Genomic DNA, 26,980 nt, shown 5'->3' with positions numbered 1-26,980 from the left:
CTCTGCTAATCCATACACTAGGTGCATGTCTGCCAGCTCACAGTTCGTATATCGAAGCATGCTCTTCGTGCGGCGACTACTGCTTGAATGAGTAAACCAGAAATTTTCCCTCTCGCGAACTGATGAACAGCGCCGTGTACCGACTTACGGTGACGTTTCCGGTTATGGGTTCCTATGCGATTCACATTCCTTTAGATGTTACCTACCTCCCCTAAACGTTTGTACCAATATTTTTGAGACACCCTGTACATGGTAAATCAGGTGTGGACAGGATCTAAATCTGTTATAATCAGTGGCTACACAAATTGCAGTATACCAATTAGTTTTCTGGATTATTAGCTTTCCATCTGCTATTTAGCTCCATGTTATCCCTTTTCGTGGCAAAGGATGCTAAGAAAAACAGCAAGGATTTCTTTACTTATATCAACTCTAAAAGAAAGGGGATGAATCAGATTGGTCCACTTCATATCGATGATTCGACTATTGATGATCCTGCTCAGATAGCAAACAAACTGAATGAGTATTTTGCATTTACATTCACACGAGTTATTAAGGAAGGAAAATGCCAGAAGGTTATCAAATTGTATCAGGGTGCTTAATGATTTTGTAATAACTGAGAGAAGAGTGGAGGAGATATTGTTGAAGTTAAATATAAGAAAGGCACCTGGGGGGGGGGAGATGGAATCTATCCAGTTAAAGGAGTCGGCAAAGGAACTAAGCAAACCCTTAACCATAATTATGAGAGCATCCTTTGACTCAGGTCAGATCCCCACGGACTGGTGATGCGCCAATGTATCCTCAATTCACAAAGGGGGATCTAAGGGTGCCACGAGTAATTACAGACCAGTTAGTTTAACTTCTGTTCCGGATAAAATAATGGAGTCACTGGTTAAAGATATATTGCAGGATCATCTACACAAGACTGCAGCAATAATTCAGAGACAGCATGGGTTTGTTAAGGGAAAGTCTTGTCTGACAAATTTGATTGGATATTATGATGTGGTTAAAAAGGAACTGGATGCAAAAAATAATTTTGATATCATAAACTTGGATTTCAAGAAAGCTTTTGACACTGTTGCACATAGAAGACTACTGTACAAATTGGAGCAGAATGGTATTAAGGGTAAGTTGCTACAATGGATAAAAGGGTGGTTGATTGGGAGAAGACAGAGGGTGGTAATCAATGGATGCTGCTCTTCGTGGACTAATGTTATTAGTGGAATTCGACAGGGTTCAGTGTTGGGCCCACTGTTGTTTTGTATATTTATCAATGATATTGATGAAGGTATATCAGGCTTAGTGCCGAAGTCTGCAGATGATACAAAGGTTGGCAGGGTTGTTAATGACAGTAATGGCACTGTGTTACTGCAACAGGATCTAGAAAAATTGGGCAGATGGGCTGAGAAGTGGCAACTGAAATTTAACCTTGATAAATGCAAAGTACTGCATATGGGTAGAAGTAACCCCAGAGGAACGTACCAACTGTGTGGTACTACACTTAGGGTGGTAGAAAATGAAAAATACCTGGGAATAATTGTGCAGTCAGATATGAAGTTTTCTGAGCAATGCAGACAGGCTGCAAGAGCAGGTCATGGGGTTTTGTCAATGATATACAGGAATTTTGCTAGCAGGAAAAAGGTGGTGATTATCCCTTTGTATAAGGCAATGGTCAGGCCACGCCTTCAGTACTGCGTACAGGTCTGGAGGCGCCATTTGAGGAAGGATGTAGATTTGCTTGAGCGTGTGTAGAGAAGGCCAACAAGATTCGTGAGGGGAACAAAGGGGTCCTCTTACCAAGAAAGGCTTAAATGCTATAAATTTCAGCGGATGGAGACTAGGCACCTGCGAGGTGATCTGATTGAGTGTATAAGGCCTTGAATGGGTTGAGCATGCTGAATTCTGATGTGATTCTTCCACTTGCTCAGATTACGAACCTAAGAGTGCATAAATTCAAACTGAAGAAAGACAGTTGTAGAATAGATGTGCGGAAATTTGCCTTTAGCCAGTGGGTGGTTAATTGCTGGAACAAACTTCCATCTGTTGTTGTTGAAGATGACAGCTTAAATAAATTCAAGGAGGAACTGGACAAAAAGTTAGAGGGAATGGTTGTGTGAATTTTTTTTTTTTTGGCTGATGCTACATAAGCTCGCCTTCTTGCATCACATGCTTTTATTTCTATTACTAAGTTCTTAGCCCTAGCTAAATCACATCCTATTACCATTAATACTTGCTTGACACTATTGATCTATCTTCTGCTTGCCTCGTATTTGTTTGGCTAATCTCCCTTCTCCCACCCTCAAATCTGTTTCACTTGCTATCGAGTGATTGTCAGTTACCAAGATTTTTTCTTAATTTCTTATTCATAATATGGTCTTGCCACTGCTTCCATTTTTCAGTTTCATTTATTTTTCTTAAAACTTATGTTTCTGAAGGGTCTCATTTTTCTATTTTGAATGCAAGTACTTGAAGTCAATAATTCATCACTTTGGAAGAGTTTAATTGCTCAAAATTTATATAGAGCTACATAAATGCAGTGCAATGTTGATTTATTTCAAATCCTAAGGACTTGACATTTAAAAACCATGCCTTTCAAGTCATATTATAGAAAAAAATGTACTACTAAAAGGTTTAATTGTTGGATATTTGGTAAAAACTAATAATGAAATTAACTATGGGAATTTTTAAATGCATAGTGGACAGTGTGTATTTGTCAGCAGTACCAGTGGTTCTCCACAAAAACCACATAAGAGTGTCACTGTGAAGAAGCAAAAACTACCAAAGCCAGATGAGGGTGTGAGTAGTGTAGGTATCATGAGAACAGCACTGTTTTGTTCATCTGGCCTCTTAGTGGAAGACTCCCCAACCAGGAAGTGGGCATAGTGTGTATTTCAGCATTCATCCATGGCAAAGGAGCTGAAGTAGTTGCAGTTCCAGTGTTCTCTCAACTGGTTCACAGCACATTACAGTTTGTGTTAATTTCGTTGTTTTTATCAAGCACCAATCAATTAAATCTTTCTAATGCAGTGCCGACTTATTTCAAATTCTAATATTTGATGAGGTCCTTTATTTTTTACCCGGTTCTCAGTTCCATGAAATAAAATATGCTTAAAAAGAGCCTATTTTATTATATTACATTCTTTACTTTATGCATACACTGCATTTTATTTTATATACATACAATGCAATTTTATATCATATCATAATAAAAATGACACCCTGATTTAAACATTATGCAGCTCTAATTAGCTTCTCGGTTGGGGTCAATTTTCTTGGAGATAAAATGATAGGACGCATACATTTTTTTGCATCTTTGTTAATTTATGATTAGTATTAAAATGGCCAAGTGATGCAAGGAAGCTAATGGTTGATACATTCCTTACTTTATGCATACATTACACTTTATTTTATATACATACAATGCAATTTTATATCACATCATAATAAAAATAATGTAATGTATTGATTATGTTGTGCTATGGCAGGTTAAATAAATAAATAAATATAGATTAAATAAATAAATAAATACTTCATTCTCATTCATTCAACTTTCAAAGTGTAACAAAATGTGTAATTGCTGAAGTTGAGTAAAAGTTTATAAGATCACACTTTTGAATTTGTACATTGAATGTGAGGTGCCAAAAATCTTTGCGATACTATTCGTGTCATAAATAGCTAAAGTTATTTTGGTACAAATGAATGTTCTTGTTTATACTCCGGGACGACTACTAGGTCAGTTTACAATAAATCATCGATACAAATATTAATTGTATTTAACAGTGACGGGCTTGAACCCCAGTCCACTCAAGCTCTTGACCACTGGGCTATGTCAGGCCTGTGAGTTAATAGCTTGCTACATTTCCTGCAACGTTACTTATGCTGTTATTTTTGTCTTAATTTTCCACCTTCATTGAAGACTTCATCAGCTTATTCCACTTTCAGGGTATTCAGTCTATGCTCTAAAGTTTCCTTGTCTCTCCCAACTTTCACAGCTTTTGTTTTTGTTTGGCTAATTTTTATGCCAAACTGTACATTATCTAATTTATGCCAAGATTTATGAAGATCCTGCAACCTAAAATTTAGCAGCACTATGTCATCAGCATGATGATCAAACATTTACATTTCCCATGCTAAACTCTGCTAGTAACCTACATTCTTTTATTAACTGTAAATAAATCTTAAACTATTTTCCAATACTTCCTTTGATTCTCATTTCAGATTTGCCATTTTTGTACAAACTTTATTACATTTAAAAGAGCAGATTTCTTAGCACCTTGCCATGTTCTTTTTCAAGATCAACAAATCCTAAATACAAGTTCTTGTTATGTTCTCATGACTTTTCTTTATTTGATTTTTTGCATAAAGCCTTTTAAATATTTGATTTTGGCATAAAAACCTGGCTGTTCTTCCTCAAAGTTAGATTCATTTCTACTATTCAAGATCTGCAGCTTAAAGCAGAACTGTTCTCAGTGCACAAAAATAAGTTTAAATTTGATGAATCAATAGCCATATTGACACCCCTCATCTTTGAGCTTTATTTTTATCAAACTGGTTTTTAAGGACATGAGTGCATAAAGAACTTCATCACCTAACACATCTTAAGTGGGAAAAATTCTCATTGAAAACATTTGCCAGGTTTTAAGCAGCATATAGAAATAATGATTTTATGATTTATAAAATTGTGCTAAAGACAGATGTGGGCTTCAGCAATAGATAAAATAATGTATTTCTTGTTTGTTTCGTGCAGAAATGATTTCTTATCATACCATTTTATCAACATGCAGTTCGTTGAAGAATGTTGGATATGTAACATTATGGACATCTGCAAGAAGACTATAAAATCTATCAAATGAAAAATATCTAGAACATTATTCAGGTCCAAGCTAGATGAAAATGAGTTTCAGCATGGAGAACTCTTGTATCATGCAGACATTCATTGTTTAAGCAGGGAAAAATGTTTGCAATTCAGGGACTTTTTCAGAAATTGAGCTCTTAGTAACAAGGGATGAAAAGTACACTCAGCTTAATGATCACAACTTATAATTGAGGAAAATCAAAAACAACTACTGAAATAACTGGAGATACTAAGATTTAAAAAAAACAACACAGATGAAATCATTAAAGAAAAGATGTGTATTTATCAAAGGAAAATTGTGCCCAAACTGAAACTATTTGTTCTAAATTTGATAGAACACTTCCAAGAATTTAAAAATTCATAATTGGTCATTCTATTCACAGTCATTTGGCATACTTGATGCGAAAGGTGTGGCAACAAGGATTTAAACCTTACTTTCAGCATATTCAACCAGTGTTGAGAATGAAGTTTTTCACCTACAAAACTAAAAGCACAGATTAAGTTAGTTTTTGGAATATGATGAGTGAGGAAAAGTAACTGAAACTCAGAAAAGTGGCAACTAATTAACATTCTTCTTTAGTCCTATTTGCCCACGCAACTTGTTTTCTTAAAGATGAACATCAACAGGTACAAATATCAATCCTATCTAACAGATAACCATTTGAACTCAAGTTTAAGTTAACAGTTAGTATTTACACACCAAAGTGTACAAACTTAGCAGACTCAATGAAGTGTAGATCTTTTATATCTTCTTCTTTAGTAAAGATGTGTTTTCAATTTGAATTATTCTAACATTGTATTTTTTTTTTTTTTGAAAACATGTGAAAAGAATTTAACATAAATAATGTTCATATATTTATGTACTGAAATATATGAACAGATAACCACTTGAATGCAAGTTTAAGTTAATAGTTAGTATTTACACACCAATTCAGGGACTTTTTCAGAAATTGAGTTATCTATGATAGTGTTTTGCACTGTTTCTCATTACTAAGGAAAAACCTATAAATACATTAAATTAAATAAGTAGCTCAGAGTTCTGGGAAAACCGAAAATAGCTCATGCTATATATATATATATATATATATATGTGTGTGTGTGTGTGTGTGTGTGTGTGTGTGTGTGTTAGTTTTAATGAAATTTGAGATGGCGCAGCAAATATTTGTAAAAGAACCAAACGTAAAATTATATTTAAAATCCATCTGTTATTACATCACGAATGGAGAGAGAGAGATGGATGGACATAAAGACAACAGGCGCTTTATGCGTATATGCTAACAAGCCTAATAATTCCTTATCATATATAACTTAATTTTATAGTATTCATAGTATACACATATACAATCTGGTATTTAATTGATGGTTTGCCATTACAAGCAAACCTCAATCACAAAAGTCTATAGAAATATTATAGTGAACAGAGTTGAATGAATGAATGTATGAAAGATTAGAAGGTAAATTACTACAGCTGATAAGTATTATCTACTGCAATTAAACAGTTAAAATTACATAAGTTAGCCAAGTTTTATTTCCTCTGGAGATAAAGAATTATTTCTGAAAAAATATTTGAAATGAATCTATTCATAAATTCATATTTTTTATAATCATGCACATCTTCTTACTTGCTCTTCCTGATGATCTAATATCTTCATGTCATTAGTCATCATCTCCAAAGGAAAAAAAGAAACAAAAATCTTCATTTTAGATTTTATAAGCATCATGGTAAACATACAGAATCCACAAAGTCCCTATCAGTTTCTGATTTGTGACCCAGTAAGGAACCAAGTTATTTTATTTTTAGGTCACTGGGACTTTGTGGAAACACCTGCATAATTATTTAATTGCATATTTTATTTTCATTTCACATTAAAAATTAATAAAAGTTTTGGAAACCAAAACTAAATGGAACTTTGTGGAAATACTAAAATATGATTCTTTCATTATTCTATTTTGAATTTCATCTTCTTTTATTACTTTCCCAAGTAATTAAAATATCTGTTTTTGGTAAAATAATTCTACTACATTATACATTTTATTACGCAAAAACATATCAAAGTATAGAATTAAATATTAAAGGGTAATCAATTGTTAAGCTAACTTTTTTTTTTTTTTTTTCTGTATCCCTGCACGCAAAAAAATATAATGAACAGAGAAATTATACTGCCAAAAGTCAAGCATAGGAGATTTTAAACCATGTGAGCTTGCACCACTGACAACGATGTTAGTGCCTTTATGATTTTTTTTTTTTTTTGGTTTTGGTTTGGTTTTATTGGCGCATTAGCTACTAAGGCTATAATGCGCCAAGACCATGTCATTAATAAAAATTCAAACTTTCAGTGAACTAACTAGTTAGGTCACCATGTCAAAATAAATAATAACAAAAGTATAAAAGATAAATCAATGGAAAAGAACAATAAAATGTAAATTTTATATGACAGTAAAAATGTTTATTGATTTTAAAAAGCTAAAAACAGCAGACACATGGTCATTGTCAGATAAAATCTGACTGAGTGTATAAGGCTCAGCCAGATGACTAAAAACGGTAAAGTATAAATCACGTTCATGTCTAAAACGTGGACATACGGTTAAAATGTGATTAATAGATAAAATGGTGTCGCATTGCTCGCACATAGGACAGTCATCTGCCCTCAGCAGAAATGAATGTGTAAGATGACTGTGTCCGATGCGGAGACGAGCTAGAACAACTTCCTCCTTACGGTTCCTGCGCAGACAAGACTGCCACGGTTCAATTACAGGCTTTATACAATATAATTTATTCGCAGTCTGTCTATTCCACGAGTCCTGCCATTGGGAATGTATGTTTTGATGTATTATTTGCCTGTAGTCTGTATAAGGGACTAACAGGCAACGGTTATTATTGGGAATTGCTGATTTGGCTGCGGCGTCAGCCAAATCATTTCCCCTAATCCCAATGTGGCTCGGAATCCAGCAGAAGCGGATGTCATATTCACGATCATGGAGAACGTGAATCTTCTGCTGAATGCTAGACAGAACTGGATGGGGATTATACCTCACAGATATTACAGCCTGTAACATGCTAAGAGAGTCGGAATATAAAATGAACCGTTGGTATTGGCATTTACTAATATGATCCAAGGCTAACTCTACAGCGTGCAGCTCTGCAGTAAATATGCTGCATTCAGAGGGAATCTGCTCTGATATAGTGCTGTCTGTGAAGACAGCAGCAGATCCCACATATGATTCTGACTTCGAACCGTCTGTGTAGACTGGTGCGAAGTCGGAATATTCAGTTTGGTGTGCTGAATGGAGCTGCAGGTAGACGCATGATGGAGTGTCCGATTTTCCCCAGTTTCTAAGCGACAAGTCGCATGCCGGGACACGAGCATGCCAGGGTGGAAAGGGTTGCTTGGATGTTTGGGCAACCTTGTCTACCTTGATATTGAGTTCGTTGAGTAGCTCTTGGACACGAATACCAAAAGGACGATTGGCAGTCTTACGGGTATTGTACAAGTTTTCCCATCGTGGCTCAAAAACGAAGGGCCACGTAGGATGGTCTGGCAGGGATTTCAGTTTTAAAGCGTACTTTAAAGACAACTGCTTACGTCGAAACGATAACGGTGGTTCGTTTGCTTCGACGTATAAACTCTGGACAGGAGATGTTCGAAATGCTCCAGTAGCAATACGTATAGCCTGATGATGGACAGGATCCAGCCATCGAAGTACACTGTCTCTAGCTGAAGAATATACTTGGGACCCATAATCTAATTTGGATCGCACAAGTGCACGGTAAAGCCGTAAAAGGGTGCATCGGTCTGCACCCCAGGATAAGGAGGACAGCGAGCGTAGCATATTAAGGGCTCTTGTGCACTTTGTGCGGGGTTGGCGAATGTGATCCAAAATGGTCAATTTTTTATCGAATATGAGTCCCAAGAATTTTGTGTTCGCTGCTACTGGAATAGCATTTTGTCCGAGCCTTAATTCAGGTTCAGGATGAAGATTACGCTTGCGACAAAAGTGTACGCAAACGGTCTTCTCCGGCGAGAACCTGAAGCCATTAGCAAGTGCCCAGGAATTCAGACTATTGATGGCTTTCTGCAGTTGTCTTTCAATAACCCTCATGTTGCATGACTGGCAAAAAATGCTAAAGTCATCAACATAGAGGGCACTGTTTACAGTTGGAGGAAGTTGTTCTGTGATGGAATTTATTTTGATGGCAAAAAGCGTGACACTTAATACTGATCCTTGTGGTACTCCCTCCTCTTGGTTGAAGGAGCGAGAGAGTGAGGATCCCACACGAACTTGGAACGATCGTTTGGCGAGAAAGTTTTGAATAAAAAAGGGGAGATGCCCTCTAAGGCCTAGGTTATGTAAATCTTTTAAAATGCCAAATCTCCAAGTTGTGTCATACGCTTTTTCCAAGTCAAAGAACACCGACACCAAGTGTTCGCGTTTTAGGAAAGCATCCCGGATGGATGCTTCCATTCTAATAAGATGGTCCAAAGTGGACCGGTTCCTTCGGAAGCCGCACTGGATGTTGGAGAGAAGGTTGTTTGATTCAAGATACCAAATTAAACGAGAATTAACCATTCTCTCCAGGATTTTGCACAGACAGCTAGTCAGAGCAATAGGACGATAATTGGTGGTGACTTTTGGATCCTTTCCTGGCTTAGGAAAGGCAAGAACGATAGCCTTTCGCCAGGAGTCCGGAAACTGCCCTTCAGTAAAGATTCTGTTATACAGAAGGAGCAGACAATCAATAGATTTTGATGAAAGATGTTTAATCATTTCATAATGGATGCCATCTGGTCCAACGGCACTTGCTTTGGAAAGAGCGAGGGCCCTTTTCAGTTCCAAAATAGTGAAATCCCCGTTGTAGGGATAAATACTCTTAGATTTAAAGCTAAGTGCCTGTTTTTCGATTTTATATTTCAGGACCAGAAACTCTGGGGAATACGAAGATGTTGCAGAGATCTTGGAGAATGTTTCCCCAAGAGAATTAGCTATTGCAGTTGGATATGCAATAGCGCATCCATTATAATCTAGGATTGAAGAAGGGTGGGATGTATATTTTCCCTTCATTTTCCGGATTTTATCCCAGACTACCTTAGAGTTGGTAGACTGGTTAACAGATGATGTAAAACGGATCCACGATTCCTTTTGACTCTGACGACGGATGTAACGTGCTTTGGCTCGTGCACGTTTGAAGGCTATAAGGTTGTTCGTGGTAGGATATCGGCGAAATATCCCCCACGCTTTGTTTTGAGCCTTTTTTGCTGCTGTGCATTGTGAATTCCACCAAGGTTTAGGAAATGGTGGAAACCGGGCTGATGTTTTTGGGACAGCATTAGCAGCTGCTTGGACAATATTTTCTGTGATGTACGTTACTGCATCATTGATAGGCTCTTGACTGACTGTACTAAGATCAAAATTTGCCTGGTGTTGGAAGGCAGTCCAGTCAGCCTGATCAATCTTCCACCGTGGTAACCTAAAAGGAAGACATGGTCTCCCACTGTGTAACAAGGTTATCACAGGGAAGTGATCACTACCGTATGGATTCTCCTCCACTTCCCAGGTGAGTGAAGGGAGTAGAGTAGGGGAGCAGATAGAGAGATCAATGGCAGAAAAAGTACGGGTAGGCATGTGGAAAAAGGTGTTTGTTCCAGTATTTAGAAGGGAAAGGTCATTGTCATTGAGCATATGCTCTATGACTCGTCCCCTTCGATTGATGTTAGCACTACCCCACAGGGTGTTATGTCCATTAAAATCCCCAAGAAGTAAGAAAGGGGGAGGCAGCTGCGTTAGAAGATCATCAAGGTCTGCCTGGGAGATGTCAGTCCCAGGTGGCAAATATATAGAGCATACAGTTAATAAGAATCCCACTGAAAGGCGAATTGCTACAGCCTCTATGCTGGTTGTAATTAGCAAGGGCTGCACTGGGGTATGGTTACCCACAAGGATAGCCACTCCCCCATGTACAGAGCCATCCGCAATTCTATCCTTTCAGAAAACTGTGATGTTGTGCATGGTGGGATCATCATTTGCCTTTAGATATGTCTCCTGCAAGCAAAAGCAAACTGGCTCGTGCTTTTGCAGGAGGGCCTTGATGTCATCTATATTTCGCCGGAATCCACGACAATTCCATTGTAGGAATTTAGCCATTATTTTGGCTTGGTGGGTCCATCAGGCGGCTGCCGAGGTGCTGAGGGCTTACTTTTATCAGTCTTGGATTTGTCTTTTTTGGGGAAGAATGGACGCTGTCCCGTGTCCATTTCTTCCTCCGCAAAGAGTTCCAAGACTGATTCTTCGGGTACCTCCTTTTGCTCGATATCCATTTTTTCTTGGGTACTAGGGGGGACTTCCCCTTTCTTATTCTTTTCTTTCGTAATTACCTTTGTTAATTGTGGAGCATTAGGAGGTACCGATATAGGAGTGGCAGCTGATTGGTCCTTCTGTGTAGGTTTTTGCGAACTTAAGAGATACCGCGCGATAGGAGTGAAAGACTCCTTGGGAGGAATGGTCATGTCCGTCTGAGTTCCGACGGAACATCTCCCTGCTACCTTCTGGGCGTAGGTAGGTCTGTTGATATTCAGGGGTTTGACCGATTTCCTTGCCTCCTGGTATGATATATTTAGCTCTGCCTTCAGCCGTTGAATTTCTTTTTCTTCTTTCCACCTCTGGCATGCTCGTGAGTAGGCCGGATGTTCGCCCTCACAGTTAATACAGGTGGGTTTTGCGGCTGAACATGCTGTTGTTTCGTGGTCCTTTGCACCGCATCGTGCGCATGCAAGGACTCCACGGCAGGCCATTTGAGAGTGTCCATACTTCTGGCATTTAAAACACCGTAAAGGGTTTGGAACGTATGGACGCACTGAACAGTTGATATATCCAGCTTTGATCTCATCAGGAGGTTTAGGAGAGTTAAAAGTCAGGATAACGCTCCTGGTTTTAACTATTTTTCCATCCCTTCGCGCAGTGATTCTCTTAACGGCAATGACTCCCTGTGGTTTTAATTCGGAGCAGATTTCCTCCTCGGTGACGTCGAGAAGGTCCCACTCCGAAATGACACCTCTCGATGAATTGAGTGTTCTGTGTGGTGTCACCGTTATAGGGATTCCTCCGATTGATGTTACTCGGAGTAGATGTTCGGATTGCCTGTCATTTTTAGTTTCAATTAAGAGGTCACCAGAGCGGAGCCTCTTAACTGATTTGGGTGAACCTACTAACCCATCTAACCCTTTTTGGATAAAAAAGGGCGACATTTTACCAATCGGTTTTTCACCGGTTGAGTGCATAATCAGGAACCTTGGAACAGGCCCTGATGTTACTTCTGTTCGCTGCCTCTTTGTACTAATAGTACTATCTGGATCGTCGTCGATGTTTGCAGATAGGGACCGGGTTGGGGCCCCTGAAGAAATGAGTTTATCAGGATTCATAGAGTTTATTTAATTGTTCAGTGCCCGGGCTCCCCACCCACCACGGAGCCCAAAGGGACGCCCACTACCCGGCATGCAATAAATGCGCTCGGGAGTGGGACGCCAGGGCTACCCAGACACTATACCCGCACCGCCGCCAGCCTGAATCCTGTCCCTCGGACCATGAGGGTAGGGGCGTGGCATTGACACGGTTGACCCTCGCAGGCGAGCCTACTAGCCGATTGATCCTAGCCGGGCCTTCCAGGACCACCCGTCTTGTCGAAGCAGGGGCCAAAGTGGTGTATTGAAGCTGGGCCCCTCAACCACCAGGATCCCCCTTTCCGAATTTCCACGGGTCGCAGCGCACGGCAAACACGCCGGATTCCATTGATGTAAGCCCGGAACCTAGGCTGTGGGCGTTGGATCCCAGTGATGCTAGTCTGGAAGTCCAGCAGCGTCACTGGGAGGTCCCCTCACCACGTACAGGTGCCCACGTCGAGGGGGGTGCCTTTATGAGGTTTGAGAAAAGTAGACGTTTTTGTTAAGTATACTCATCTAGTCTCACTTTTATCTGAGAATACTTAAAACACTTCAATTTCAGGATTGGTTCAATGTAATGTCCAAGTTTTACTGTCTTCTATTACAAATTAATTTAATTTTTTTCTTTTACCTAGCAATCACAGGATTTTTTTTTTTTATGTAAACCCCAACACGAGAGGTATTAGAACCTATAGTACTTAGTACCGTGCTTGGGTTGGAGATTGAGAAGATGAAAGAAGATATTTGTTGACATTGGACTTAACTTCTGTAGACTGTAATTTTCAGGAAATACGTATGAAGGAAGGTTGTTCCAGAAAACGGCAGTTGAATGAATAAACGAGGAAGATGAAAAGTTGGTTCTGTGAGTTTGAAGTTGGACAGTAAATGGATGTTGGCGGCACGTGTTCGGACAGGTGGGATCCATTCTGATGGGATCCTTCCACTTGTTCAGATTACGAACCTAAGGGGGCATAAATTCAAATCAAGAAAGGACATATGTAGAATAGATGTGCGGAAATTTGCCTTTAGCCAGCGGGTGGTTAATTGCTGGAAAAAACTGCCATCTGTCGTGGAAGTTGATAGGTTGAATAAATTTAAGGAGGAACTGGACAGGCATTTGGAGGGAATGGTGCGATTTTTTTTTTGGCTGATGCTGCATAAGCTCATACACTTGCTTTCTTGCATCACATGCCGCCACTACTACTACTACTGTTTTGAAAGAGAGAGCGGGAATTATAGACGCCAATTCAGAAGAACAGTGCCCGTGGAAGTATCTGTAGAAGAGGCATGCAGCAGAAACAGTAAGTCTATGAGACAGTGAGTGGAGAGAGACTGTTAGAGATGAATCATTAATTAACCTAACTGCCCTCTTCTGAATGGAATCAAGAAGCCTGAGAGAGGTTTTGGGGGCACCACCCCAGATGTGGGAACAATATTCCATTGCTGGGCGGATTTGTGATTTATACAGGGTGAGCAGCTGTTTGGAAGAAAAGTAACGCTGAGAGCGATTGTAATGTGCTTGTGTCAAGAGAGATTAGAAGTCAGGGTAATCCCCAAAAGAGATATATCATTTTGCCTAGAAATTGGAGTGTCACTAAAGATAAGCATAGGAGCAGAAGAATCCTTTTTTGCGAGATATAACATAAGACTGAGTTTTAGAAGGGTTGAAATCAACAAAGTTGTCTTTGCCCCACTGGAGAATTACCTGTAGATCGGCATTTAAGGAATTGGTAGCAGATTTTTGAGAAGTTGAAGCTGATCGAGCAGGACAAGGTTTCTCAAAATGGAAAGTGGAATGTAATGTGCTATCATCGGCAAAACTATGGATAGGATTTCCAGTCAATGGAAGAAGGTCATTAATATACAAGAGGAAAAGAGTGGTGGAAAGAACTGAACCTTGGGGGACACCAGCATTAGTGGAGAAGTTAGAAGACAGAGAGCCATCTACCATCACCCTCAGTGAGCGATCAGAGAGAAAACTGGATAACCAATTATTAAAAACAGTTGGCAAACCATAAGATGGAAGCTTGTTTAGAAGACCTTTATGCCAAACACGATCAAAAGCCTTTGAGATGTCAAGAGCAACTACTTGTGTTTCACCGAACCTTTCCATTGAATTAGTCCATAAATGGGTAACGTAAGCCAGAATATCACCAGTGGAACGACACTGACGGAATCCATACTGGTGATCGTTGATCAGACTGAAGGTTTCTAGGTAGTTTAAGAGTTGCCAGTTAATTGCTTTCTCCATTACTTTAGAAAGAGTAGAAGTAATTGCAATGGGACGATAATTGGATGGGAGGGATTTTTCACCTTTTTAGGAACTGGCTGGATATGAGCAAATTTCCAAGCAGAAGGAAAAACACCTTTGGAATAAGAAAGTGAAAAAAGCAGCAAAGAATAGGAGTAAGTTCAGGAGCACAGATTTTGAGAACAAGTGGAGAAATACCATCGGGACCTGGAGCTTTCTTGGCATCAAGATTCATCAAAATCCTTCTGACTTCGTTTTGACGGAATACCACAGGAGGCATTGAATGGAGTGTGTTGGGAATAGTGGGAGGTGTTTTACTAAGATCATTAATACATGAGTTGGAAGAAAAATGGGATGCTAGCAGGTCAGCTTTATCCTTGGCTGAAGTGACAACAGAACCATCTGGTTTGGGCAGAGGTGGGAGCAGAGATGGGCAAAAGTTGCGGCCAATAGCTTTGGCAAGAGACCAGAATGCTCGGCTACCATTAGGGCAAGAAGCAAGTTTTCTACTCTTAGCCTGTTCAAACTCTAGTTTGGACTGATTAATAACTGCTTTACAATTGTTGCGAGCTTTGGTGTAGGCAGAAAATGAAACTGGAGAATTAGAAAGAAGCCAATTACGATATGCAACATTCTTCTCTTGAACAGCGTTAGCACATTTATTGGAAAACCAAGGTTTATTTAAAGGACGAGATTTTAAAGTGGAGTGTGGCATAAAGGATTCCATTCCTGCAAGAATAATTTCACTGACACGATCTGAGCAAACGTTGACATTACAAGTTTTGAAACAGTAATCCGACCAAGGAAAAGAAGTCTCGCAGGTCATCCCATTTTGCATTCTTGTAATGCAAAACAACACGAGGTTGGGAATAGCCATGAGATAAAGGTTCCATTGGAGAAGAGACAATAACGAAGTTGTGATCTGAAGTGCCTAAAGGACCTCTCACATTGACCGTGTACTTAGAAGGGTTGTTTGTGAGAAAAAGATCAAGCGTATTGGCTGTATGATTAGGATTGTCCGGTATTCTTGTAGGTAAATGAACAATCTGTGCAAGGTCATTAGTAATTGCAAAAGCCTCAGCATCTCGACCTGCTGGGTCTGTGTGACTAGAAAACGGAAGCCAGCTGGAGTTGTGAACATTAAAATCACCAAGGAAAATTACCTCACTGTTAGGAAAGTTGGACTGGAGAAAGTCAAGTTGCAAAGAGAGGAAGTCAAAGAGCTCCAAGTGATTAGTGGAGCTGGGAGAACGGTAGAGACAACAGATGAATTTGACACAATGAGGTAGAGAGATTTTAAGCCAGAGAAGATCAAAGAGAGGAGATTCCAAGGAGGATTGTTTAAGTATTCTAGCCAGGTTAGTTTTATATGAAATATCCAGATTTTTATTGCAAATTTGTTTCCCTGCCATGACAATAATTTCAGTTCTCTGAACTGGCTGAAATTTAGTTTTATTAGAGAACTATGACCTTTGCACTAATCAGGGTATGAAGAGTGTTGACACAAATGACAGCATAATGCTGACAGAAACCATACTGACAATTGTTAATCAGATGGAAAAGTTTCAAGATACCATAACAGTTGGTAGTGACTAGATTTCTCCATTATTTTGGAAAGAGTTTAGGTAAGTGCACTGGGTTGATAATTGGAAGGGAAGTACCCCTGCAATGTCAAATGACATGAGGCTGTGAATGGTCATGGAATAGAACAAGCAAAAAAGAGAACAGACCAATAGAAAAAAGAGACCATCATTAAGGTGTGAAGCCAACTGCAATTGATAGTGTACTTTGAAAGGTTAGTGGTGAGGAAAACATCAAGAGTAACAGTTGTGTGGTTGGGATCATTTTATATTCTAATAGGTAAAGTAGTTGCACAAGGTCATTGGTAATATCAAAAGCCTCAGCACCTTTACTAGCTGGGTGAATTGCAACTAGAAAACAGCAAGGTGGTGCTGTGAAGTTAACACCAAGGAAAATTACTTCACTGTTAAGAAAATGACAGGAAGAATAAATAAATATGACAGTATGGAGTAAAGAGTTTAACTGAAAGGAGATCAAGAAGAGCAGATTCCAAATTAGGACACATCTGACAAGAAATATCATAGAAGAAACATGCATATATTTATCATCTTTAAAACAAAGACTCAAAGAAGTTAGTATATTCTGATTAGAACTGAGGTTAATAATATTTCTAAAATTAATCAAGGAAGTTTTTGGAAAGTTAAATTCTTTTCATTGATAAATCTTTTCTATAAATATGACAATTCTACAATACTTTTTTTTTATAGAATCTGTAGTTCATGAGCCATCCTTATTCTCTGTAAAGTTTCATTTCCAGAGCTGAGTTCTACATAGTGATTAATTTAGTCCCTCTACTGTCAGTTCTGCAAGCAGAATGTCCAACTTGTATCTGCTCCTAGATTTCACTTTTCTGTTTAAGTTTGCTTCTTTCCATCCCTTTTTGAGATATTTGAACTTCTGTTCCATATCTTAACAAATCTAAATTAACCTGATATATACATAGCATGAAAGTATGGTATCCTTTGCCAGTTCTTCGAATAGTTTTGGATAACTGATGTTCTGAATGATTCATGTTCAGATAATTAATGTCCAACTGTATTAGCTGAAATTAGTATCATACTTGAAAAACATTCAATATATTATTGCAGTAATAATTTTAACATAACCTCACCATTTATCAAAAGATAAGCCAGAAGACTAAGATATAACTCTGACATATAACAAAAGAAACTATCTTCTTCCAACACAAATAGCCATAGCAACGATGGGAGGAAAAAAAAAAAAAAAAAAAAAAAATTCAGGAATATACAATATCAGAAAAAATAAATAAACAGAGAAATTTTCCTATCATGCAAAGGAGAGTTTTTTCTTAAATAAAAATTTGTTGATTGAAAATAAAGAAGAGTCCTGTGCAATGAAAAGGTGTGTTGAACCACATATGAAATTGAATAGAACATTGCTAATATTCTTATTGTATATTCTTAGGTATCATTTTAAAACTAATATAATTAATCAATTAATCAGTTCATAGGTAATCAGGAATCTAATTTTTAGCATTCAAATAATGAAGAATCATTTATATTTATCCTACAAAAGAACTACAACTAAATGCATAAAGCTTAGATTAATGTAGGTCTATAAGAGAAATTTTTCTATATATTTTAATAAAAAATATTGAAATGTATTATTAGAACTATATGATTTATATCAACAGACCCTAACAAATTATACCAAAAATTTGAAAGAATTTTTTTTGGAAATGAAAAAGAAATATTTTTAATGTTTTTAAATTAAGATGATTTAGAAAATATCACCTGAATTTATTTAAAAATTTTCTGTTTTACAATATTCAGTCATTTTTCTTCAGTATACTTAGGAATACTAACTAAAGTAAAACCTCCTTAATATGAAACTCAGGAACATGAAAAATGATTTTATAAGAAATTGTTATTATAATAAATGAATATTCTCCATGTCAGCTTCATTCCATTGTTTTACTAGCATAACTGACTGTTTTCTCTGTTTTTATGTGCTGGGAAAAGAATACTATGGAGTAAACAGAGTTTGAATAAATGTTTAAAAATGATCATATCTTGTCAATGCATATCAGCACATTGGTTTATTCCATAATACAGTAAAAGCCTAGTTATCTAGCATGTACGAGATGCCACATTCATATATTCTCATATAGCCTAACAATCACAATATATAGTAGTAATCTTTGAACAAACTTTTTAATAAAATTACTAAAAAGTACACTGACTGGCCAAAAAACTGGCAAGTGGTATCAACAGATAATTAAATACAGTATGCAAATGATAGTTGTCACAGGGTATAATCAAGTTCTTGGGTATCAGATAAATACTGTACACTTTTCTGGAACTTCTTAGTCAATTGGTCATGGGAAAGATGGGTGATCCTTCCATTTTCAGAAACTGTGTTATTTTTGGAGCATGTTTAGCAGGAGCAACAATTGAGAAAACAAAGCAAATCACTGGTATGTCAAAAGCAACCATCCCAAAAGTATGAGTGGAAGACAAAAGAATGAGCAAATGCAGCAGAAAGTCAGTACCCCAAGAATGAGACTGCAGGAATTTAAAGAGAATTTTGCTTCAGAATAGAAGGCCCAACAGGTAGAAAATAATTGAAAAATCCATTTTCAAGTGAACTATGCGGTGGATATTGAAGAATCTTGGATTTGGCAGTTGTGTGCAGGAGCAGTCCCAGAATTTCCTAAAGAGGTGGGCTAAAGCAATTTTCTGGGGAATCATTAAATTTTAATCATAACGTAGCAGCAAAGAAATCACAATTATTGCAATCATAAGGGAAGACTATAGTCCCTTAAGCTCTTTCATGGGAATGTCCTAGTTGTGTGTCTATACGAATGTCTTTTCTTTCTGTAAAAAATTGACTGGAGTTGATTTTTTCTTTTCTGTAAAAGATTTGACAGGAGTGGTGCTGCCACTGCCAAGAATGGGACTGTGGAACGGAAGAAAAAGATCAAGTGGTCTGGAGAGTTTTGATTTATATTGGTTTGCACCAATGGTAGGGTGAAAGTGGCGTGCATCTCACGAAGCCATGCATCCACTGTCTTGTTGCTAATGCTCAAGGCAGCAGGAGGTGGTATCATGGTATGGGATATATTCTGTTGGTATGCATTGGGTTTGCTCATACCGTTAAAAAACCGTGTTACTTCCAATGAATATGTCATATCGGACCAACTTCACTGTGCAATGCTTCAATTTTATTTGGATTGTGATGGATCTTTTCAAGATGACAAAAAATTGTATCTGAATGGTTCGAGGAACATTCTCAAGATTTCAAACGTCTACCACAGCCACCTAATTCTTCAGATCTGAACCCAACTGAGAACGTCTAGGTTATACTGGAAAGGGCAGCCCAGCTTCATAGTTCTATACCAACCATAATATAGCAGCTAACAAATATCCTGATGGAAGAATGCTAGATTCCCTCAGGCACCTAGTGGAACCCATGCCATGATAGGTATGGCTGCAATTTGAGCAAAAGGTTGTCCTACTAGATACTGAATATAGGTTTCTAATTTTTCTGGCCAGTGAGTGTATATCTGTTTCATTTGTTTACTCATTGACCAGCAACTCCTCTAGTGATTACTTGGTTGTTTTAAGTGCCCAGTGAATGCACTATGCCAGCCTAATGCTTCACATACACACAGGAATGAGAAACCATTACTAATATACGGGATACAATGATATACAGCAGTGATACTCAAACTGGGTTCCACGGAACCCCAGGGTCTACGAGACATTTTCTGAAGTTTCGCAAAAAATTATAATTTTTTTTTTCATAATTATATTATTTAAAAAAATTTATTAAAATAGCACCTACACTTGAGTAAAAAAAATTGAACATATCACAACAACAAAAATTTTCGCAACATAATTTTAAAGAGCTATTTATTTTCTATATAAATTACATATTACTGGGACCCTTAATCAGAAGCAATCCGCTACCGCTTACTGTGACTTTGGATGTACTATAAGCAATTGTAGAAATACTGTGCATTGCTTGATTCGAGTTGAGTATTATTATTATTGGTTTTCTGATGCATATAGACAATTTTGCTGATTGTGACAAAAAGTGTACAGTAAACCCCCGCTATTCGCGGGGGTTACGTTCCTGAGAAATGTCGCGAATACCGAAAACGCGAATACTGAGTTATGGCTCCCATAGTAATAAAGGGGTTCCGTTCCAAAGTATGAAATATATAAGAAAAACTAGTCTAAATTTTTGTCTATGTATGTATTATATGTACATAGTGAAATGCAAGCATATGGCATCGAAATGAAAATAAGAAACAATTTAATATTAAATGTAATATTTATTAGAAATTTCAAACCAGCGCCTTTGCTAGCAAAAAAACTTATCCCGCCAGTGCTATCACCAGTTTCGCTAGTGTTGATAAAGGAGTTTTGCCTTTTCACGAATGATGAGTGAACTTAACGGAATTTTATTTTGAGTTCGGTCTTCTATCCACAGATTTAAAGCCTTTTCCATTTTTTCTAATTTAACATCACGAATTACAGAGCAAATTTTTGAAGCAATTAGCGCGTTTTCACGGACGCTACGGCGGATTTTTTCTTCCGATTTTTTGATTGATCGTACCGTTGACTCATTGATTTTATAATGTTTTGCCACTGAAGAGACACTTTCACGATTAGAAATTTTGTCTAATAACTCAATTTTATTCGCTAATCATCACCTTCTTTGATATTTTCTCATTTCCCTTGTTATTCGTAGCATATTTTTGTACGGGTAAAAAAGAACTTGTCCACAATAAAGGCACTTTCTTCCGTTAACACACTCGAAAAAGTCTGTTTTACACTGCAAAACGGTAGATTTATCATTTTTGTAAGCATATAAATTTATTCAATTTATAAGCATATAAATTAAAATCAAACGACCAAACCTTCCATGACAAGCGCATAACACATACTGAACAAGGATTAGCGAGAAACATCCACGCTCACGATTTTGTCACCCCTCTCCCCCACCCAATGAACGCTGTTTTGACCGGGAAAGATAATTTTAGCCACGCCCATGTGGCGGAAATTATTCACGGCGCTTTAAAATTCACATTTTTTTAAAGTTTTATTTTATATTAAATCAGCGATCGCGAATACGCGAAACCGCGAATACAGATACCGCGAATAGCGGGGGTTTACTGTATTTATATACAAATTGAAGGGAATTTTGCAAATGGTAGGTATGTATACTTCATTTTCTTATTTATACATATATATATATTAATACACAGAAATAAAATTAAACAAATATATACTGTAGTTTTCAAGTTAATGCTATGCATTCAGTCAAGCACTCGGTATATACAATTAATATTTCATAATAAATTTATTAATGGGTTAATCTTTAAATTAGTATTTCTAGTTATTCATTCAATAGGCTTGGTAATTGTAACCATGTGCATTTTTAATTAATGATTTATTAGTTTATTTGCATTTACGAATATTACAATTTATTTTTCATTTTGTTTGTAGGTATTTTTGCTTTCCATGTGAAGCCCCAATAACAGAGAATTGGTTAAAAACAGGAAAATTAAAATCTATTAAGGCTGAAGAAGGCAATAATAGCTTGGCAACAGTGCAATCAACGTCTCTGTTTTCTACTTCTGTGTCACTTGAATCAAATACAAAGTGAGTGCACAGCACAGGAAGAAAAATTTCTACGAATGTAAATGCTTGTAAGAAGCGAAAATATGATGAGAATTATTTAAGCTTTGGATTTATGTGGACTGCAAATGAAGATGAGCTGAATGGAAAAATACATAACGTACATAGAAAGTACAAAAATGACTTAAAAATTAACTCATTTATGTACCTAAAAACATAAGTAGGATTCCACAGAAATAATATTTAGAGACAAGGGTTCCGTAGATGTTGAAAGTTTGAAGACCACTGATATACAGGAATTCTGGCAGCAGGAACAAGGATGTGATTATCCTGTTGTATAAGGCAATAGTTAGGCTACACCCTGAATACTGCAAATAGGTATGGAAGCCTCATTTTACGAATGATGTGGATGTGTTGAAATGGATGCAGAGATGCAAGATTAGTCGGAGGCACAAAATTGGTACTCTTACCAAGAGAGAGAGATTTAAATTGTGAAAATTGCAGCATTAGGCACCTGTGAGGAGATCTGACTTGATTTGAATGGACTGAGTACGTTAAATAAGTAACTAGTCAGCTAAATGTTGTAGCCGAGTGGTCAGGAGTGGGAGTGCAGTAGCACACGCCCCTGACTGTTAAATATGGTCAATCTGCCAACCTGCACTGGACCAGAGTGGTAGATTATGGTCCATTTTCCTCAACACGAATCATTGAGGAGACTTCCATCCCGCAGTGGGTTGATGATGACTGCTGCAGTTTACTTTTTTTTTTTTTTTTTTTAGCTAAATGTTGAAGGCATCATTCTTTCTCAGGTGACACATGTAAGAGAACATTAATTTAAATTGAGGAAGAATGATTGCTAGATGTGCAGAAATTTGCTTTTAGCCAATGGGTAGTTTTGATTGTTGGAACAAACTTCCATCTGGTGTTGTCAAAGTGGGTAATTTTAATAAATATAAGAAAGAATTACACAAATAATTAGAGGGAATGGACATTTTTTTAAAAATTTATTTAATGTGTTGCGAGGACCCAATAAAACTATGGAAACTTCTCTGCGTAATCTGTGCTGATATCATTCTGATAAAGATCCAAACACGTGGTGTAAATGTATTGTAGTATAATGTTGGGTTATGTTTGTATTGAGTGACTGGTCACTTATTCCAGATTGCAGCAGAAGCTTCCACCATCTGGTTACAATCCCTGGCACCAAAGATCTACAGTACTATCTAATGTTCCTGTTAAATGTACCAATCAAGTTCTCTCCCATTTCTTTTTATTTAATGCTGAATAAGTTTGCTTCCTTGCATCATTTGCCACTACTAATACTAATTAAATTGCTAATCTTGCTCTTGAAGGACAACCTTACTTCCTTATGGCATAAAGTGCCACTTCAAAGTGTTCTGAGGTGAAATGCTACAACAGTATTGATTTCTGTAATTTTATATTGTAAATATAATAGTAGTTTAATTACATTATGTATCACACAGACTTCTGTGGACCAGTCTGGGGACTCACCACCATTTACAACATCGTTTCTATGAGAAAATGCATTCCAAGTTCCAGGAAACCAGCTTATAAACTTAGAACATAACCTGTTCCTAAGATGGGAACTTCCTCTATTAGACTAGAAAAAATAAAATATCGTGTTTTTTTTTTTTTTTTTTGTAATTACAAGTATGTAATTTCCCTTAAATGTAATAAAATAATAGCAAATGTAATAAAATGTGATAAGTATTTAATTTAATCCAGAACAAATTTTCAGTTTCTTAAAAATTCACTTACAATTTTATTACATAAAAAGTATTAAATTTAGTTAAATTCCTCACAATAGAATTACTATCTACTTAATAACTGGCAATATTTCTGAATCCCACAGTGAATCCTGTCATCACACATATTCTGTTATTAATTTCCATCTTTTACACCATACAGTTGGTAACAGCCATCAAATCTTTACTGATTAGGACTAATAACAGGATTCAACATGAAATCTGGAAACATGATCAATTATTAAATAGTTCCATTGTGTGGGGATTAGACTACAGTTTTTCTTTTTTTATTTAACATTCTGATTTGGTTATATATTAGTTATTTTAATTTTGTTGCATGAGCTTTTCATGCTTGTGGAAGCTTTTCAGCCATGCAAATTTAGCATTAAATTCAGACAACACCTGTGAAAAAAGATGCCCTCATATCTGAGGGCTGAGTTTTGAATTTTCATTAACCCAGCAGCAAGTGTATTGGTATTTTATAATGAAAGTAGACATGTGGAAACTAGTGATAACCAATTTTTAGAGCTTATAGCAAGACCATTTATGAATATCTCTCATTAACCTTTTCTTTTGTGAGTCTGTTGAATGTGCATTGGCTCATGGTAATGAGATTTATGCTACAGCTGTTCCTGTGGAGTGAATTTTTCATAGAATTTTTAAAATTATAAAAATGAAGATTTTTTACCTAAATGCTTTTAAATATTAATTTGTGCTTTCTTTGACCAAAACACCAGAATTGTCATTATTGCCAAAAATTAAATCAGATTTTTTTTTAACTTGTAAAAAAATTCATGGCTATTATTTTTTTTTAATGTAGTAATATTCCTCTATATCTATTTATAATTTAATTCAATTTCTGGAGCAGAAGAATTAACTTTTTAAAATGGAACTTGGACAGCAACAACCTGCAGGTGCAATCTCCTTTGATTTTCAAAGCTGTTTTCTATTTATTTCAATTTATTAAAACTGTCTACTGTAAGTTGGTAACACACACACTGGTTGATTTCAAAACAACCTGTACATTTAACAGATGCTTCATCTGAACTGAATATGGAACGACTCAGGTAAAAGTAAATTTAACTATGTACTCCCCAGAGCCCACATGCAAAATGAAAATTTTCTTATTTTTCAGAAATTTGCTGGAAGTAGTATTTTTCAATACTACTTCCAGCACCATAATCAATGCTACTCCTAACACTATAAAAATATACCATATAGGCTGTTCATTTCATATTTCTTACTGAATTTCCCCTCCAGCATATGTTTTAAATATTAAAGAATGTAGTAACAATATTGTCTACTAAAGAAAAATCTAAAAGTAACAATTTTGGCCCTTGTTTGCAAAGTAAGTAAACATAAAGATAAGCCTAAAATATCTCGAGACCAAAACTCCTGGGACTAATAACAACCACAATATTATCAAAAAGCTGCTAAAAAGTAAGGCTAAAAAAAAATAACATCACTTTCCATTAGTATAATTAAATATATGCACCATTATGCACAGGGTAGCAGCTGGAAATGACACTGGGCTACACGATCTGAAAATACCTGCTCAGGCAGTCATTCTGTATTAATGAACAAAACTGCAGAATATGTACTTGGTATTATCCAACTAAATCCAAGAAAAATAAATTTGGATGGAGGAAACAATGATTTCCTGAAATTAAATGGGTTTTTCATATTAATGAGGTTTTACTGTATCTTTAAAAACCTCTTACCTGTTGTAGGGTCATAGTGTTTCCATCTCTCAAACACACAACATCATCTGTATTACTTTTCAAAGTCTTTTTGATGAACCGAAGCAAATGTTTCTGATTCATACAGGAAGCTGCATGAACATGTGTATCAACCTAAAATTAAGAAAAAATATTTAAAAATTCACAATTCTAATTTTAGATGATTTAAATATTAATTGTTTGCAATTTCTTCTTATGCATTCAATATCTATATCTACTGCACATAAGATTACTGAGAAAAACAGATCATACAAAAACATTTCCATTTACCCTGTTTATAATCTGAGTTAGAGTGAAATCAATTTTTCAAAACATACAGTGAAACTTCCCTTTAACGGACAGCCATGGGGAACGAAAATGTGTCCGTTAGAGAGAAGTGTCCGCTAACAATAAGTCTGAGGGAGAAAAAAAAAAAAGAAAGAAAAATCGTTAAACGTTTAATGTAAAAATAAATTAAAATATATACAGATTTTGAACAATATTTTTGTAAATAATATACAATTACATACACAAGAGATAAAGAAAAATCGTTAAACGTTTAATGTAAAATTAAATTAAATTATATACAGATTTTGCACAATATTTTTGTAAATAATATACATACAATTGTGCTATGCATATTATGACTTTATCTTATGAAAAATACATACCGTAATCACTTATTTTCTTCTGCACCTTCTTCTGGCTGATAATTTTGTTTTCAACATTTGTTTGGAGTGAAGAAACCATCGAAAGTCCTTCAGTATCTTCTTCAGCGGCGAAAAACATTTTTAAACGATTGATTTGTATGAGCGCTTCTTCTATTTTCATCGGTGGTTCGTCGTTAATATGTTCTTCGACATAATGACCTCCTTCCATTTCTTCATCCTCATGAGGAACTTCTTGAAAAATATCGATGATAATGTCGTTGATATCTATAGCACCATCTTCTGTAGTGAGGTTTGAGTCTATATCTTTGTAGCCAGGGTCACTTGTAGCTGAAGTATCGTACATCATCAATAGATGTTGAAGTTCTTGTTCTTCTTGGTGCTCCACATTTGCTGTTCACAACTTCAATTTTTGCGTTTGACAAGCCAGACTTTACAAAACAGTTCACGACAGTTTGTTTTCTAGTTGCGTTCACTGAAGAGGAAATCCATTGAATCGCATCTAGGATGCTGATTTTCTTTGCAAGGTCACTCGCACATGTTACATCGTTCATGTTTGCAATGAGATGTCTTAAAACACGTTTTCTGTAGTGAAGTTTAAAATTTTTTATTATCCCTTGATCCAAGGGCTGACACTCTGCAGATGTGTTTGGTGCAGAAAAACGATTTGAATGTTGGACAATTCAATGTGCGGGTGAGATGCAGCATTATCCATGAAAAGAATAATTTTTCTGTTTTGACGAATCATGTTTTGGTTAAAGTGACTTATCCATTCGCTCATGATATCTCTTGTCATCCACGCTTTTTATTAGACTTCCAATCAACATTCAACTTTATGCCCTTGAAACAACGAGGATTTTGTGGTTTTCCTATAACAAGAGGTTGTTCAAAGTCTCCCAGCATATTTGTACACAATAGTACAGTCAAGCGTTCCTTAGAAATTTTTCCGCCCTGGCACTTAATTTTTTAGACTCATTGTTTTTTCAGGAAGAACTTTAAAAAACAACCCTGTTTCGTCACGGTTGTAAATATCCTTAGCTTCAAAATCACGACATAAATCTTCCAATTTGACGGTCCACTCTGTTACAACCCCAGTATCAAC

General features: G+C 36.6%; 1 protein-coding gene across 4 annotated transcripts in view; it reads right to left on the bottom strand.

Moving 5' to 3' along the window:
* The window catches only part of AMPdeam (AMP deaminase), a 334,349-nt gene that overhangs the window by 111,687 nt on the left and 195,682 nt on the right, over nucleotides 1-26,980 (bottom strand). For 3 of the 4 annotated variants that reach the window (XM_090387683.1, XM_090387682.1, XM_090387685.1), the window contains 2 exons: nucleotides 25,214-25,345; nucleotides 6,475-6,519 (listed from right to left, as the gene is read on the bottom strand). In XM_090387683.1, coding sequence (XP_090243809.1) covers nucleotides 6,475-6,519; nucleotides 25,214-25,345 — 177 coding nt within the window. The remainder of the gene's footprint in view (nucleotides 1-6,474; nucleotides 6,520-25,213; nucleotides 25,346-26,980) is intronic. The other variant, XM_090387684.1, reaches the window with a different exon arrangement.

This window comes from Mastigoproctus giganteus, chromosome 13 (genome assembly GCF_048544385.1).
Source record: "Mastigoproctus giganteus isolate SK-2022 chromosome 13, ASM4854438v1, whole genome shotgun sequence".
In the NCBI taxonomy this organism is placed as follows: Eukaryota; Metazoa; Arthropoda; class Arachnida; order Uropygi; family Thelyphonidae; genus Mastigoproctus; species Mastigoproctus giganteus.
Note: the sequence above shows the minus strand (reverse complement) of the source record. Positions and strands in the feature narration are given on the sequence as shown.